At 46.0% G+C, this 16,769-nt stretch overlaps 1 protein-coding gene across 1 annotated transcript in view; it reads left to right on the top strand.

The window, feature by feature from the left end:
• LOC147902982 (uncharacterized) overlaps positions 1–16,769 on the top strand; it is a 437,346-nt gene that overhangs the window by 221,692 nt on the left and 198,885 nt on the right. The window contains exons 24-25 of the mRNA XM_087373981.1: positions 3,338–3,481; positions 3,773–4,050. Coding sequence (XP_087230107.1) covers positions 3,338–3,481; positions 3,773–4,050 — 422 coding nt within the window. The remainder of the gene's footprint in view (positions 1–3,337; positions 3,482–3,772; positions 4,051–16,769) is intronic.

Below are 16,769 nucleotides of genomic sequence, written 5' to 3'. Positions count from 1 at the left end.
ACTCCTTGCGTGTTGGGTCTCACACTCTTTGCTCTAAGGGGGGATGTCGGAGAAATCATAGTCAAAGAGTGTGTTCTAATGTGTACTAGAAACTAGTTTTATGAGTCTTTGTGTGGAGAGTGCCATTTGGCATCTTGGGAGTTATCAAACATACATATGGTACTTGAGTGTGTGTGTCCACTCTATATGAGTGTCACATCAATCAACTAAGTGGAACTTTTGGTTATGTATTTTGGTACTTTCAGTTATCACATCAATCAACTAAGTGGAACTTTTGGTCATGTATTTTGGTTCTTGCCTTTCCTTCCATTTGATTTCATTTCTAGTTCAAGTTATGCTTCCTTTCTTCTAGTTCCCTTGTCTCTGTTCCTTCTTCTTTCAGTTTCTTCATAAACCAATAAAAGACTTACATTGGGAAATCTTGACGTTGACTCCAATGATTTGACACACAACACAAGTACAATCTCATATAGACTGGACACTAGACACTAGAATACCAAGTTGTATATGGGATATCTCCCAATATGACACGTGGCATCCATGAGACATACTAGACTAAAACACACACATAATACCACTCAACTTGACTCAATTTTCCAACACCCCCCCATGGAGTAAAGGTGAGGACTACTGGAATGGAACCAAGAACAAAACATGACAATGACAGACTACTAATATGTGCACCCCATGTAACTCAGAGGCTAAAGTCTGAGCGTGTTCAGAGGTTGACCCAAGCACTCTCATGGCTTGAGACTCAACATGACTCAGAGGCTCATGTCTTAGCATGGCTACATGACCAGGTCATAGGTCTAGGAATACACCACCATGCTGAAACTTGGCCAGGCCTGATAAAGAGACCTATCAAAGCCAATACATGGCTCCCACAATACATCCCCTCCCTGGCTCCAAAACACGGTGACATGGAGTCACACACTAGATAGAAAAACATCATTTTAGGAGGACTATCCAAGGCTGAGAACCTTTATTGACTCAAAGAGACAAACGCTCATGAGATTATTACAATCATTTTTGGGAAACTACCTAGGGCAGAGTATCCATGACAGATTTAGAAAACAAACTCATCATCCTCATCTACCTCTTGAGGAAGAATGAGATGTCAGACTTCAGCAGCAGTAAGAGCATGAACTGGTGTCGGGATGTCTTCTTCTTCTTCTTCACTTTCACTGGTGGCAATTGCAACCAAGTTAGCATGGTCCTTGGATTGTTGCTTAGCAAGCTTCTGAAAACACCGATCCTCTGTACGGCCAAGCTTCTTACAATACGTACACTTGAGATGCTTGAATTTGCTTTTACCCTTAGAAAACAATGCCCCTTCCTCATGGTTATCCTTATTCCTTCTATCATGATCAATGATCATTACAACCATCTCATCAAATTTCATATCATGTGCCACACGAAGTGCTGGAATAATATCACGATATTTAGGAATATCCTCAATGTTGGAAAGGAGGACGGAAACCTGATCATCTTCCCCAACAGGGGCCTTCAACACAGCCAATTGAGTGATGAGAGATTTCATTTGATTCAAATGTGCATTGAGAGAATCTTCATTCTTCATTTGAAGCTTAAAGAATGCATGTCTAAGAAATACTTTGGAGTTGATAATTTTGTTACCAAACCGGCGTTCTAACTTTTCCTGCAATTCTTGTGCAGTGTAATCAAAATCTAAATGATTAATAATTTCATCAAACAAACCCAAACCAATAACAGCAAGACCTTTGCCATTGAGATTTTCCCATTGTAGAATTTTATTCTCATGTGTTAGATTCTTTTTGTCCTTACCATTCACGACATTCCACACACCTTCCTTTATGCGAATAAGCCTCAGCTTGGTTTGCCATGTGGGAAAGTTCTTGCCATAAAAAATTTCAATGATAATGGTAGACTTAGAGGACTCCATTTCAGCAAAGGTGAATCAGAGAAGAGGCGGAATATTCAGACCTTAATGCTTGATGGAAGTCTCTGAATTTCTGTCCTCCCCCACTCAGCAAGTAGAAAAAATGATGATCAGCTCCATGAATTGCAGCAGTTAGTCCACGCAATGAATCAGCGACGTTTGCAGCTCCAATGTGTCTTCTCCATGCAGCAGCAACCACAAGTGAGCTCTACGTGGCATTACGAACAGAAATCCGCAGCAATCCACAAAGTCTCCATGCAGCAGCACCAGTAGCATCCACGAAACAGAGATCCACAGCAATGCAGCAATCAGCTCCCATGAACAGCACCCCGAATCATCACCCACGAACAGCACCACAAACCAATGTATTGTGGGACAGTATTCACGGGCGGCCAAAATGAAGGAGAGGCTTGTGGTGGAGGAGGAGAAGATGATGAAGGAGAAGGAGGAGAAGCGAATGCCAACATGAAGAGGCTAAGGTTGGCTCACCATGAGGAAAGAGGGAGAGTAGCTTATTTTGGCCTCCCTCAACCCAATTCCCTTGGAGAAGCAAGGAGGAAAGAAGAGAGGAGAGCTAGCTCTGATACCACATGTTGGAGTAAAGAGGAGTAGGGAGAGGAGGTAGGGTAGGAAAAGGAAAGCAAAGATTGCAACTAATGGAAATGGAAATGGAAAGAACTGAAAGAGAAATGAATATACTAAACCAATGAAAGACTTACATTGGGAAAGCTAGATGTTGACTCCAATGATTTGACACACAACACAAGTACAATCTCATATAGACTGGACACTAGACACTAGAATACCAAGTTGTATATGGAATATCTCCCAATATGACATGTGGCACACTAGACTTAAAACACACACATAAACCACTCAAGTTGATTCCATTTTCTAACATTTGAAGGGCCCTTTCCTCCAAAGACTGATTGAAGTCACATAATGTTCCCAGAACAGTGGATTACATTTTCAACCATTTTTGTTTTCTAGGATATGATGGTTGCTTAGTTTAAACTTAAAGGCAGTTCCTTCTTTAACAAGATGTTTCCAGAATTATGGATTATATTTTAGACCAATTTTTATTCTCTATGGATATGATGGCTGCTTAGTATAAATTTTTTCCTTATTGTTTAGTTAGAATCTACTTAAATTTAATAATTTCATGTGAATTTCATCTCCACAAACCCAGCTGAATACTACATGTTGCCACAGTATAAAATATTATCCATCCCCTCATACCAACTAAGGTGAAAGAAAAATATTTGACAATTTTTTTGCTCATGGACTCCCCAATATACAAATTTTGATCATTTTTATGTACTTGACTGTTTTCCTTATAATACTTGAATGGTAACATGGAGCTGTATGAAATCAGGATTTTGCTGGAGTCTAACAATTATGTTTTGTTCCTTGAAGAAGACTCATCTTAATGGTAACATAGATGATATAGAGGAGAATCGATCTAAAGATGAGGACTCAGCAGCACTGCAAGACATGAGGAGGCTACGAATGAAAAGAATGATATCTGAATACGAGGAGTTTCTCCAATCAAATCTGAACAAGGTACCTCCATCGTTCTTCTCACGCTATGCATGAGGATCCTCCATGGTTTTCCTCACGCTATGCATGATGTACTCTTGCCTTGAGCATGTCGCTCTTGGGGCTTGTTTTGTACTTAACAGAAGTCATTTTATTTGGGTGGGGGGGGGGAAGGGAAATGTGAACAAGGGGCCTTTTCTGATCTCAACCAATGGAACATGACTATTGCGAGGTAGGAAAAACTCATAATAGGCTGATGGATGTGTCATTTGTACCTTTCTATTGTAATATGCTCAGCCAAATGTGGTCTTGCAGGAATGTGAGAACGAAGATGATGTTGCGGCTATAAAGTATGCGGAATCTAACATGGGTGATTTCAAGTTGAAATCAGATCTTGAACATGTGCGGCCCATTAACCAGCAAACTAATGCAAAGAAAAAAAGGAACGAAATGCTACTTCTAAAAGAAGCAGTCTACAAACAAAAAATGCAGTTCAACCATGAGTTTTTGGCCTTGAGGGAGATAAAGAGGAAAATCATCAAGCAAATACATGAAAAGAACTTAAGGATTCAGGAGATTAATAGTCTTCTCAGGTATATATCATTTATAAACATGCAGCAATTTTTTTTTTGAGAATGTCTCTTCAAATTCTTTCAGATAATGTTTTCAAACGTGCCATGCTTATCTGTTCTTAAATCCTAGTTTCTCTTTCTGATGTGATGTGAACTGTCGTTTAGTGAGAGTCTATATTAGAGTTAGGCCATCCTTTTGGGTCACTCAGGCTTTATGCAGTGGTTTAGATTGGAGAGAGGACCTGCATCCACACTCAGTGCCTAGTGGGCATTCAGAGAGTTGCCTTCACCAGAGAAGGACATCATTATTCAGGACTGTAGAGGTAGCAGGCACACCTTGAATATTGATACAGCCATCCCTCTAGACTGGCTAGCTGGCAAAGCAGAGGTCGGGGGACAGGGAGATGGAGTTCTATTCTCTGATTTTAAATGATATTTGGGCCTTTAATGTGATGTTATATGTGGTGTTGGTACTCTAGATCCTCATTAAGGACCTTGAATGCCTTGTCTGTAATTTCAACACATTATGGGTGTTCATAATATGCATGGACTCCTGCGAGGCATGGGTTTTCTTCTACAGGTTATTTGCATTGTTTGGAACTAGGAGGTGACATGGTTCCCCATGTAGACCAGGAGTGTGGAGACTAGATGGGACTTTCAGTTCAGGAACCCATCACGACACTTTCAAAGTTGTTAGGTACATACAAGGATGCTGGTTTATTGAACCCATCCTTCTCTTGTCGAGGGCAATTCATGGTGACTCTCATTGTATGATGGCTCCCCCCTTCAGCATTTACCATGGGGCCTCGAGAGTGGAGATGGACTGATGCTTTGGCTCCATGGAGGATAGTATGTGTGGCTTTGATTACACTATCAAGAATGCCAAGAGATCATTGATCCGGGATTTGCAGTGGTCACCCACCAGGAGAGCACACTGGGATAGTTTTGACAGTACCCCCATTTTGACCTACTTTAGGAGGCACCTTTGCAGTTCTCATAGAGGAGATGGTCTCCATTTATTTCTGCCCATTGCAGCATCAAGGTCTACATGTGAACCTCTGGAGAGGTTCTTTGGAGTAGACACCCAATGCCCACAATGCCTTACAGATAGATATTCATTCCATGCAGAGAGGCACAAAGGATTTGGCAGGGTCTTGCTTTCTTAATTGTCAGGATCAGGAGAGGCTCTCATGGGCCTCTGGAGAAGAATTCAGGGCTCATCCCATGTTGCTCGAGCTAGGAAGCTCACACACACACACACACACACACAGCTCCTCATGGCATTTTCACACACTTGATTTCTCTACATTTACATTTTTGGCCAGATTATGTGTAATTACCATTTGGGGTGGTGGAAGGCACCACTGCAGACTTGGACAGATGACAGATGGCTGGGACAGTTCTCCAAGACGGGTCCCTCTGCAGGTTATGATGAGGCGAGGCAGTGGTCGAGCCAGTTTCTTTAGAGTAGGGGCTGGGGGACGACTCCAACCATTGATAGAGGGAGACCTAGAGAAGGATGGGAACCTAGACTCACTTCATTGGCAGCTCATTAGGGTGGTAGGCCGTTTAGGCAAGTCATGGTTTATCAACCCTCCTAGCATCCCGGATCAGGATGGTAGACCCCTTTGGGAGATCAAGTCGGACCTAGGAGAGTGGTTTTGGCCATCTAGTATAGATCACACAGAGAGGGTGGAGGAGATACCCTTTTCTCTTACACTGCAAGGATTGGACGCGAGGCATCAATGTGGAATCTTGAGAGAGACATTGGACTAAGCACTAGGTATCCGAAGAGGGCCGTTCTCGCTTTTGGACGTGGCTCTGGTCCAGCTTTTGGCCACTAAAGATCTCATACTTCTTTTGGTTGATCGCTCACGGAGGTCTACCCCTAGGCCCTTGGCTACAACAAATGCGGGTGGATGGGCTTTGCCATAGATGCATGGATGGTGTCTTGGAGACGATCCCACATTGCCTTTGGAGCTACCTGAGTGCCCAGAGCATCTGGCTAGGACCCTTTGGATTGTGGCCCAGATGCAGAGTATTCACCACTTGGAGCATGGCGGCTTAGTTGATAGAGGGTGTCGTGCCTTCCACATCGACAAGGTCTCTCCATATTACAAGATACACAAACATAGCATTCTCTGGATTAATATTTTTTCCAACCACATCATGATCCATTGCTCTAATGGCTCTCTTTTTCAGCAAAGACTCGAAATCATGGGCGGGCAAGACCAGTGTCGGATATGCAAGATATTTAGGAGCTAGAGATTGCTTAAGAAGAAGAAAAAACATAACAAATCTTCTGGTGTGGCCCCTTCTTATACTCGGCATAGTGTACCTTCAGCACCGCCCTCTCATCCGACATTGGTTGCACATCTTGTACATGCTGCCTCACGCTGCATTTCAGTTACAGTGATTCCTCCACTACCTACAAAGCAAGAGGGTCCCTCATCCACTCTGACCCCGTCCCTACAATGCCCTCGGTCATTCCTCATCCTGTCGCAACTAATGATGCTCGGATTCCTCTTAGGTTGTGGCCAGTGCTGCACCAAATCTAGCCTTGGAGTGGACACCCCTATTCTTGTCCTTTGTGATGCTCTACTCTAAATTCTCAAGTCACGGCCAGCGCTATACTGAATCCAACCTTGGATAGGGCCCATGATGGTTCTCGTGCAGATTTTTTTCGAGGTCCTAGCCCATCATCCTATTGGCAATTTTGGTTGGGTATGCAGGGTGTGGTAACCTACTAGAAGGCTGTTTGCCACATGGCAAATGTTCATGCAGAACAACGTGCTCGTTGCCTTTTCACAGTCTTGTCCTGCTAGGGTGGTTTGAGGTTCTCCATGAGAGTCGGAACACACGATGTCCATCTGTGCCCTTTCCTTGGTTCATGGAGCTGCTCACCGGCTGGCAGCAAGCTTCTGGTTTGTTTGTGCTGGAGCATCTATGCGATGGTTGCTTGATGGTCAGTTCTATAAGGCGGTTCTCAGATTTTTATACATGGCAACGTTCCTACTTGTGATCAACACCATTACCTCCTACTCCATGCCCTAAAGGAGCTAGCTGGATCACTGTCCCACTGAGCCCAACCTATATTTGACCACTGTCCGAGCAGATATCCATCCAGATCTCGAACCTCTAGGTGCCAGATGAGGGGTTGATGCTCAAACTCGTCTTGGTAGCAAGGTGGGGCTTGTATGAGTCCTCTTCCAATCTTTGTCACACCCTAAAAAGGCTCCGCATCAGTGGGGATCCCTTATCCATGAGGGGTGCCTCCGAGAGAAGAGCCATCGGTGAGACTTCTACCAGTGACCGCCTGTACACGTGAGGTGTTCACCATGAGAATCCCCCTCTATAGGAGGAGCTTCCAAGGCTCTCTACCTAGGGTGAGGCCACGAACCACTAACTTTCCCAAGAGGGCTCTTCTTTGCATCTCTAGATCAATGATGCCTTGGCCTCCTCGACCCTGCGGCATGATTACTTTCTGCCATGCAACCCGGATCCTGGTGTTCCTCATGTCATCTGAACTAGCCCAAAGGAAATTGCACACCAGGTGCTTGAGCTACCCATGCAGCCCCGATGAAAACACCAACAGGAGTCAATGTACCAGGCCATGGCTAGAAGGACATGGATGACCACAAGAGCCCTCCCTGCTAGAGAGAGCTTGGCAGAGCTCCAATATAAGATCTTTTGCCATAGACACTCTCTAGAACCGGGCCAATCTGCTGCTCTGCTGAAATGTCGATCCCTGCCTAACATCCCAAGTATCTCGTTGTCTGCCCCAGCAAGATCCACTGAAAACCAAAGGTAACACCCTAGTCTCAGACCTCCTGGACCTCCTTCGTCCCTGTGAAGAAGTCAATCAATTTGGTCCAATTGATCTAGGCCCCGGAGGCCTCACAATATATGGCCCAAGCTCCTTTGATTGCCTCCAAGCTCATCGCTTATCCCACCATGTACAGTGCCGTGTCATCTGCAAACTCTGAATCCAAAAGCTCCTCCTCTTGTCAGATTGGGAGTCTCATCCTAGTCAGTCAGCCCTGCAGCTTGGAGTGCAAAAAGTAGCCTAGTGCCTCGGCTACAAAGCAGAAGAGGAAGGGGGCAGCCCTGTCGAACAAATCGGTAGAGAGAGAAGGCCTTGCCCATGTGACCGCCAATGAGCAGTTGGCTAGAGCTCCCTGCATAGAGAACTGAAATCCCCTAGATCCAACAGCCTGAGAAGCCTAGCGTGCACATAGTGCCCTCTAAGAAAGACCACTGCACCTTATCATAAGCCTTCTCATAATTCTAGGAGAAGGATAGCTAGGGGCTGTAACTCCTCCCTAGCCCAGTCTACAGCCTCCCAAAAAAAGAAGATATTGTCTAAGATGTTGCTTCTGGACAAAGCTGGTTTGTGTGTTGTGGATGATATCAAAGAGGTAGGGCTGCAACCGCAAGCTCAAGACCTTGCCTAAGATCTTGTATTCAGTGTCCAGAAGGGTGATTGGTCTCCACTGGCAAATGTCGAATCTGTATCCTTCGGGATCAATCAATCCAGCACTGGCTCAATCAAGAGGGAGTGACCCGAAGTCAAAGATCTCTTTACAAGCATGCCTCAATGGGGTGACTATAAACTCCCAAAAACACGAAAAGAAGACTGGAGTCAGACCGTCCTCCCAGGGCACTTCTGGGGAGAGATGGCATTGAGGGCCTCCCACAGCTCCTCGTCCATGAACGGTGCCTCTAAGTGCTTCCTCAAGCTCAACGGGGCCACTATCAAAACCTGATCCTAAACTGCCTCCGGGCTAAGTGGATCGTGGGAGTCTCGTACTTGGACTGAAAACAAATGTCAGTAGACATCCACCCCTGCACACCAAGCAGGTCTCTGAACTTGTGCAGCTTCTCTGCGCCCAATTCCTTCGTGAATATGTCAGCTACTGGATCCTCTGTGCTGACATAAACTAGATCAATAAAACCTACTAGAACCTTCTCCTGCACATAGCGATAATGCACCTCAATGTGCTTTGTTCTAGCATGATAGACTGGGTTATTTGCCAAGTGTATACTTCTCATGTTGTCACAATAAATGACAACTGGCCCATCTATACTGATGCATATCATAAAGTAGCTTATGCAACCAAGCTACCTCATATGCAGCCATTGCTGCACCCCTGTACTCAACCTCTGTGCTCGACAAGGCAACTGTAGGCTATTTCTTGCTGCTCCAAGTGATTGCAACACTCCCAAAAGAAAACACATATCCACTGGTAGATCGTCTATCAGAAATACTACCAGCCCAATGAGCATCAGTGTATCCATGCAATTGTATCTGAGCCCCAGTCTCATAAAATAGCCCATACTGCAATGTGGACTTCCCATACCTCAGTATGCGTCTAGCCGCATCCAAATGCGGTTTCCTTTGAGTCTGCATAAATTGACTTACCAACCCAACAGCATAGCACAAATATAGCGATCGCGGAGCCACTGAATTTGGATCATGCTCTCTGATTCTCTCTATGGAAGCTAAGTCGCGTTGTCGCAAGGCTCTCTCTCGCTCCTCCTAAAGAGTGTGACTCCATCTCAGGTCCTGGGACTCTAGCTCTGTGCTACTCTTCTGAATTGCCTCAGTTACTCAAGAGGCCCATCTATCACTAGGCCGTACTTTTGGCTGCCGCCAGATCTCTGCATCTGCGTGCTACAACTCCTCGTCCTGAAGAAGGTCGTTTAGCATGCAAACCCTCTTTGGGGTAATCCTTTCTAGGGATGATCTAAGTGAAACACAACTTGGGAGTGATCCGACATCGTGGTACCTACCAAAATCCCTGTGAAACCCCCTCTATGCAGCACTCCAACCCCCACCATAGAACCTGTCCAGGAACTCCAATAAGCCATCATGTCTCTGCTGCCCAAAGGTGAAATGGAGGCTGCTGAGATCCTATTGAACTACACCTCTCTCCATGGGTCTTTGCCGCTAACCGCGAAGATAAATTTTTCCCAGGTGCTCCTGCTGCTGGCATCTTTGTGTAAGAAGATCCTCCATGTTTGTCTTCTGCAAATTCTAAGTTGTTGAAGTCGTCCCCTACAATCTAGGATCAACGTATGGGAGGGAATCTGTTAAACACCTCCATAAAGCAGGGCAATGCTATCTAAAGGCTAGTGCGTACGTATTCAAGATGCCAATCCTAGACTCACCCATGTGGAGACCCATCCAAACTTCTCGGCCTGTGATAAGCTCTCCCTCATCATAGACCTCAGAACGACAACGTGTAAATACATGCATTGACAGTCGCCTCTGTCTCAGCCACCCAAAAATGTCTCCATTGCATGGACCAATCAGTGTAGAAGAGCCAGCCTATAACCACCAATCAAATACCAATATCATAGGACCTTTTAGGCCTACTGAAACCCCTCATGAGGGCGTTCCCTAAACACAAATCCAACAATCCCCCCCTTCCATGACAGAATGGGAAAGGAACCAAACTCTGCTAAGAATTCGAACACACACTTTGTGAACAACTAAAAGATGACCAACCCACCTTATTGATCATCCAACACAGTTACCATCACTCAGCAACCCTGAAACCTAGTCACATCGACCTTTGGAGACTCGTCATAGCACAAACATCCACCTTTCCTTTACTTGTAGCTTCATCCTTCTGCTTTTTAATGCAAAATCTCTCAAAATGGCCTAGCTTCCCACAGTAAAGACACTCACGTGTATCCTCCCTTGCATTTTTTGTTGCTTTTCTCTTTTGTTTTGCAGCATATGAATGCTCTCCAGGCATTCTGAAGACCCTTATTCCCATTTCTCCTCACTCAACAAAAGTGACATGCAATCGTAAAATTTGACAATATCATTGAGCTGCCTCAGTAATGCCTGCATACGATTCAAGAAACTTCAAGTCCTTCAATTTCTCCCATCTACAGGTCGTATAGCTTCAGCTTCAGTAATTTGAATATTATATCTTTGCCCCGAACAATGTCTCTACGTCTTCCAATTTTATGCTGCAGTCTTTAAGACATCAATGTAGTGGAAATATTTTGCTCCTAACAGACGACCCATCACTCCTAGAGCCCTCTCATTCTTTTGTTCTGATTTTAGGTTTCTTCTTAGTGCCTGACACCACTCCCCACAATTTTTTGTGCATGAACAGAGGCGTTGGATAACTACCAAGTCAAAAAAATTTGCCCATCGAATCTCTTTTTCTTTCCAACTTTGGTCCACTTCCCTTCGGATTGCTCCAGCCAAGTGGTATGGGAATTTTGTTTGCTGATGCTAATAATGCTAGTGCTGCTATCTACGTGCATGTTGAGGTCTACCTGCCTGAGCTGCACCCTACTATCCCGGTTGAACCTGCGGAGGAGGTGAGGGAGGGACCCATCTCTGACCTCTAGGATAGTCCCATGCCACGTGCCCCCTCAATAGACCTTTAAGTCACTAACCTGGTAACCCTGATATCTCGACCCTCTAGCGGAGCTCCCTCTTATCTAGAGTCTCAAGATAGATCTCGTCTAAAGGGCCTCTAAGCACTCCACCACTAGCCAGAGTCTAGGGACCCCATCCTCCACTACAATCGAAGTTGTTGTGTCTGGTGGAGACTCCAGCATCGTGCCAAAAGCATGACCTATGGATGGGAGAATAGCTTTGTACTCTCGTGGGAGGCTGGGAAGTGGATCCTCACCGGATCAGTGCTCGGTGCGTCATATCCATGTCCTCCACCATTAATTTTTTTTGCAAAAAAGAGACTTCTATTAAGTATTAAAGAAAACCGTTAGAGCAAGCTCCATATGGGAATACGGGATACACCATGCAATGCATGAAAATCTCAAGAGCCAAAAAGAAAGGATTGGGGCTGATAGTGCCATCTCAATCCGGTAGCAACCTCTACCCTTGAAGAGATTGATAGGCAGTCGATCATTTGGAATGATAGTATACTTGATGAGCATGGCAGACCTCACTTCCCATTATATGCAGTGGTCTGCGTGGGAGAGAGGTCCCGCCTACACAGTAGGCACTTGGAAGGCTTTTATCAGGCTACCTGAGGATTAGAGGCTACATTCCGTGAGTCACCTCAGAGGGATAGCACGCAAGATTCAGCAGATAGATACAGCCATCCCGGTGGAATGGACAGTTGAGATGCCTATTACTTTCACCACTTGGATGGGAGCTTTTTCGAGGACAGCAGTTCCTCTACAGGTGATCGCTCTTCAAGGTCTTAGGGAAGATGCTCTGGGCTTTGACGTTGGGGATAGAGGTATACTCTCTAGATCCACGGATGATATTCTTCTAGAAGTTGCCATTCAGCTTGTCAGGATTGCTGGTTTTGTGGACCATGGAGTGGGCTTGCAGTGGTACTTAGACCCCGACCCTCTGCTCTTGGCCCTGGGATCTTGGAGGTTGTGGTTATATGGAGGTGCACCTATCAAGTGCTTGCAGTGGGACCCAGGAGAGTGGGAGTGGATAGATCATGAGCACCGAGAGAGGGGGATTCCCTTCTTTCGTTTCACAGTTGGTAATGCCAGGAGATTTCAGCTGAGCAGTAGAGGTTGGATTCCCTCCAGAGCCCCCCATTGGGATAGCTTCTTCATCACCACAGATTTGCGTAGGAATTTCTGGAGAAGGCTCTGGAAATCCCTCAGAAATAGAAAGATCACTTTTCTTTTGGCTTTCTATTCATGGAGGGATTTGAGTGAACCTGTGGAGATCACGATTTGGGGCTGATCCCACTTGCCCTCGCTGTCATTCTACAGAGGAGTCAGTGCGACATTGCCTCTGGGACTGCAATCAAGCGAGAATTATTTGGAAAGGAGTTGCTCGGATACTCAGCATTTTCATACTTCCCCTTTCTTTATGACTTGGGGCTCAATCGCATGGTTATCCCTTACTGGGCCCCAGCTGTTTTATGAGGGTGAGCCTTCTTCTTGGGCACTCTTGATCCGCCGATAGGTGATAGAGCCCTGCTCTCTTTAGGATGTACCACATATTCCTTTCAGAGCTTCACATGTTTCAGTGGACGCCTCTTGGGAGATTTTGGCTAGCATTTCCTCTTGGCACATTTGGAGAGCCAGATGCACAGAGGCCTTGGATGACACCCAGATACACCCATCACAGGTGTTCATGGGTATTTGGAGTGACACGGTTCACACTTTGATAGCCATAGGGGCTAGCATGCAAGGCCCTTCACAGGCACCCTCTTGTAGGAGGACTGTATTTCTTCGAGTTTGGAGGGGTTCTCCCTTTTTCTCAGAGGTTGCTACCAGATTGAGATGGCACTATCAGCCTCAATCCTTTCTTTTTGGCTCTTGAGCTTTTCATGCATTGCATGGTGTATCCCGTATTCCCGTATGGAGCTTGCTCTACCGGTTTTCTTTAATACTTAATAGAAGTCTCTTTTTCGCAAAGGCAATGTCGCACTGACTCCTCTGTAAAATGACAGCGAGGGCAAGTGGGATCAGCCCCAAATCGTGATCTCCACAGGTTCACTGCAATCCCTCCATTAATAGAAAGCCAAATATTCCTATTTCTGAGGAATTTCCAAAGCCTCCTCCAGAAATTCCTACGTAAATCTGTGGTGATGAAGAAGCTCTCCCAATGGGGGGCTCTGGAGGGAATCCAACCTCTACTGCTCAGCTGAAATCTCCTGGCATTACCAACCGTGAAACGAAAGAAGGGAATCCCCCTCTCTCTGTGCCCCTGATCTATCCACTTCCACTCTCTTGGGTCCCACTACAAGCACCTGATAGGTGCACCTCCATATAACCACAACCTCTAGGATCCCAGGGCCAAGAGCAGAGGGTCGGGGTCTAAGTACCACTGCAAGCCCGCTCCATGGTCCACAAAACCAGCAATCCTGACAGGCTGAAAGGCAACCTCTAGAAGAATATCATCCATGGATCTAGAGAGTATACCTCCATCGCCAACGTCAAAGACGAGAGCATCTTCCTCGAGACCTCGAAGAGCAATCACCTGTAGAGAAACTGCTGTCCTCGAAAAAGCTCCCATCCAAGTGGTGGAAGTAATAGGCATCTCAAGTGTCCATTCCACTGGCTGCATCTATCTGCTGAATCCTGCGTGCTACCCTTATGAGGTGACTCACGGACTGTAGCCTCTGATCCTCAGGTAACTTGATAAATGCCTTCCAAGTGCCTACTGTGTAGGCGGGGCCTCTCTCCCATCTAGACCACTGCATATAATGGGAAGTGCCCAGTGGTCTGCAATGCTCATTAAGTATACTATTGTTCCAAATGACCGGTAGCCTATCAATCTCTTCAAGGGTAGAGGGCGGAACCTTGTGAAGAGTGTTCCTGAATCTCCCCCAAGCTTTCAGGATGGTAGTCATGAGAGGAGAGGCAGGAGACCTAAGAGAGGCGGAAGTAAGAATCCAGCGAGGGCTGTCCACCCAATCATCTCCCAAGGTAGGTGTGCAAGCCTGAATGCGTCCAAAAAAGAAATCCTTCCAAGGTTCCTGCCGAGGCATGAGTCCCCTCACCACCACCTTACAAAGCAATGCCCTGCACTGCAAGTCCAGGTCAATGATATTAAGGCCCCCTTCCCATGTAGGGAGAATAATGGTCTCCCAGGCCACCCTCGCTGCAACATCTGCCGTGCCATTAAGTCCACTCCATAAAAAATTCATGACTAGTCTAATGAGCTGAGTGATGCAATCCCTAGACCGGCACCAGCAAGAACACACAAACCAAGCGATGGCCAAGGGAACCTGGTTCACTACCACAACTCTAGAGGCATGGCTGAGCTCCAAAAAAGGAGCTTTTTCCTTATACTTTCTAGTACTGGGACAAAATGCTGTGCTGGAGAGATGCCAATCCTACCTAGCATCCCAAATATTTGACAGGAACACCCCTTTGAATCCAAGAAAAGCCAATGTCAACTCCCCAGCCTGGAGTGCCCTCATCAGTGATCCAAAGGCGAAAGGATTTATGCCAGTTAATGTGTGCCCCTGTAGCTGAGCAAAAAATATCCAAGGCTGTCCGAAAAGAATCAAGTGACTCCGAAGAGGCCTCAATAAAAATAGTAGTGTCATCAGCCAACTCACAGTCGAGAAGCTCCTGCTCCTATCTGAAGGGCAATCTCACCCATAAAGCTCTGCCTGAGATCTAAGGAAGATACTCATAGCTTTTGCCATGAAAAGAAAGAGGAAGGGGGCTAAAGGGCATCCCTGACGAACTGATCTGGAAATCTGACGAACTCAATAAAAATAGTAGTGTCATCAGCCAACTCACAGTCAAGAAGCTCCTGCTCCTATCTCAAGGGCAATTTCACCCATAAAGCTCTGCCTGAGATCTAAGGAAGATACTCATAGCTTCTGCCACGAAAAGAAAGAGGAAGGGGGCTAAAGGGCATCCCTGACGAACTGATCTGGAAATCTGAAACCTGTCACTCCTTACCCCTCCAGTCAAAACCTGGCTGTGGGCTGATCTATAAAGGGAGGCCACCCCTCTAATCCATGCATCTGAAAATCCAAATCGTAGAAGAGTGCCCTCAAGAAAACCCCAATCTACTCTGTCATAGGCTTTCTCAAAGTCCAGGAGTAGAACTGCCAGCCTCTGCTCGCTCTGCATAGCCCACTCTGTGGCTTCCCAAAAGGAAAAGATATTATCAAATATGCTCCTGCCATGCAAAAAGCTTGTCTGAGTATCATGGATGAGGTCTGGAAGAAGGGGCTGCAATTGGATGCTCATCGCCTTGGCAAGGATTTTGTATAGAGTGCCCAAAAGAGTGATGGGTCTCCAATGGGATACAAAATTCATGTTGCCACCTTTCGGGATAAGGTGAATGAGTCCCTCGGTCAGTGAGTCAGGCATCTCACTCGAGTCCCAAATGCCTGAAGTAATATGATCACCTATCATATCCCAAAAGGCTGTAAAAAAAGGAGTAATATCCCAAAAGGTTGTAAAAAAAGGAGTAAGACCATCAGAACCAGGGCATTTGCCCTTATGAAGGGCGGAGAGAGCACTCTCGAACTCTATGTTGGTGAAGTGTGCATCAAGTGAGCATATCATCTCTGGTGTGACCAACACAGGTAAACTATGCCAAATTTCATCTCTAGCCACATCTCTGGCCTGTGTGTCAGGATCTGCAGAAAAAAGGGAGGCATAGAAAGCTATCGCTAAGTGCATGACGGTATCTGGATGAGACTGCAAAACGCCGTCAGAGTCAATAAGCTACCTGACACTCTCTCTACTATGTCTGGGACCAAGTGTAGAGAAAAGTGTTTATTGACTCTCTGATCAAGCAATGTCTGCAAGTGAGCCCTTGCCGCAGCAAGGCGCTCTTGTATCCAAGCATGTGATGGTCGTTTCTGCTCCTCCCTCTGCAAGGCTGCCAACTGCCGGCAGATACGATTCTCCCGCCTGAGTACCTCACATCGCTGAGCACTAGCAACGGAGTGATAAAAGTCACTGATATTGGCAAGTGCTGTGGCCATATGTGAAGGACCGACCACCCCCCCTGCATGTGAGAAACCAAGATCTCCAAGACTGCCTCTGTGAGAGTCTCATCCGTGTATAAGGCATCAGGGATCCTGATACTGTGAGACCGTCCTCTCAAATGGGACTCTGAGATGGACAAAACTACCGAAAAATGGTCAGAAGTGGAAACACCAGGTGCAATGCAAACTGTCCCCCCTCTATCAAGAGCCCAGTCATCCACATAGAATCTGTCAATCTGAGCATGGATAGGCATCTGCACCCTATGGATAGGCATCATCTGATCAAACATCTCTGCCACTGAACCTGAACAA

The sequence above is a fragment of the Dipteris shenzhenensis genome, chromosome 4 (genome assembly GCF_047967505.1).
Source record: "Dipteris shenzhenensis isolate YYH24624 ecotype China chromosome 4, Dip_SZ_1.0, whole genome shotgun sequence".
Lineage (NCBI taxonomy): Eukaryota > Viridiplantae > Streptophyta > Polypodiopsida > Gleicheniales > Dipteridaceae > Dipteris > Dipteris shenzhenensis.
Note: the sequence above shows the minus strand (reverse complement) of the source record. Positions and strands in the feature narration are given on the sequence as shown.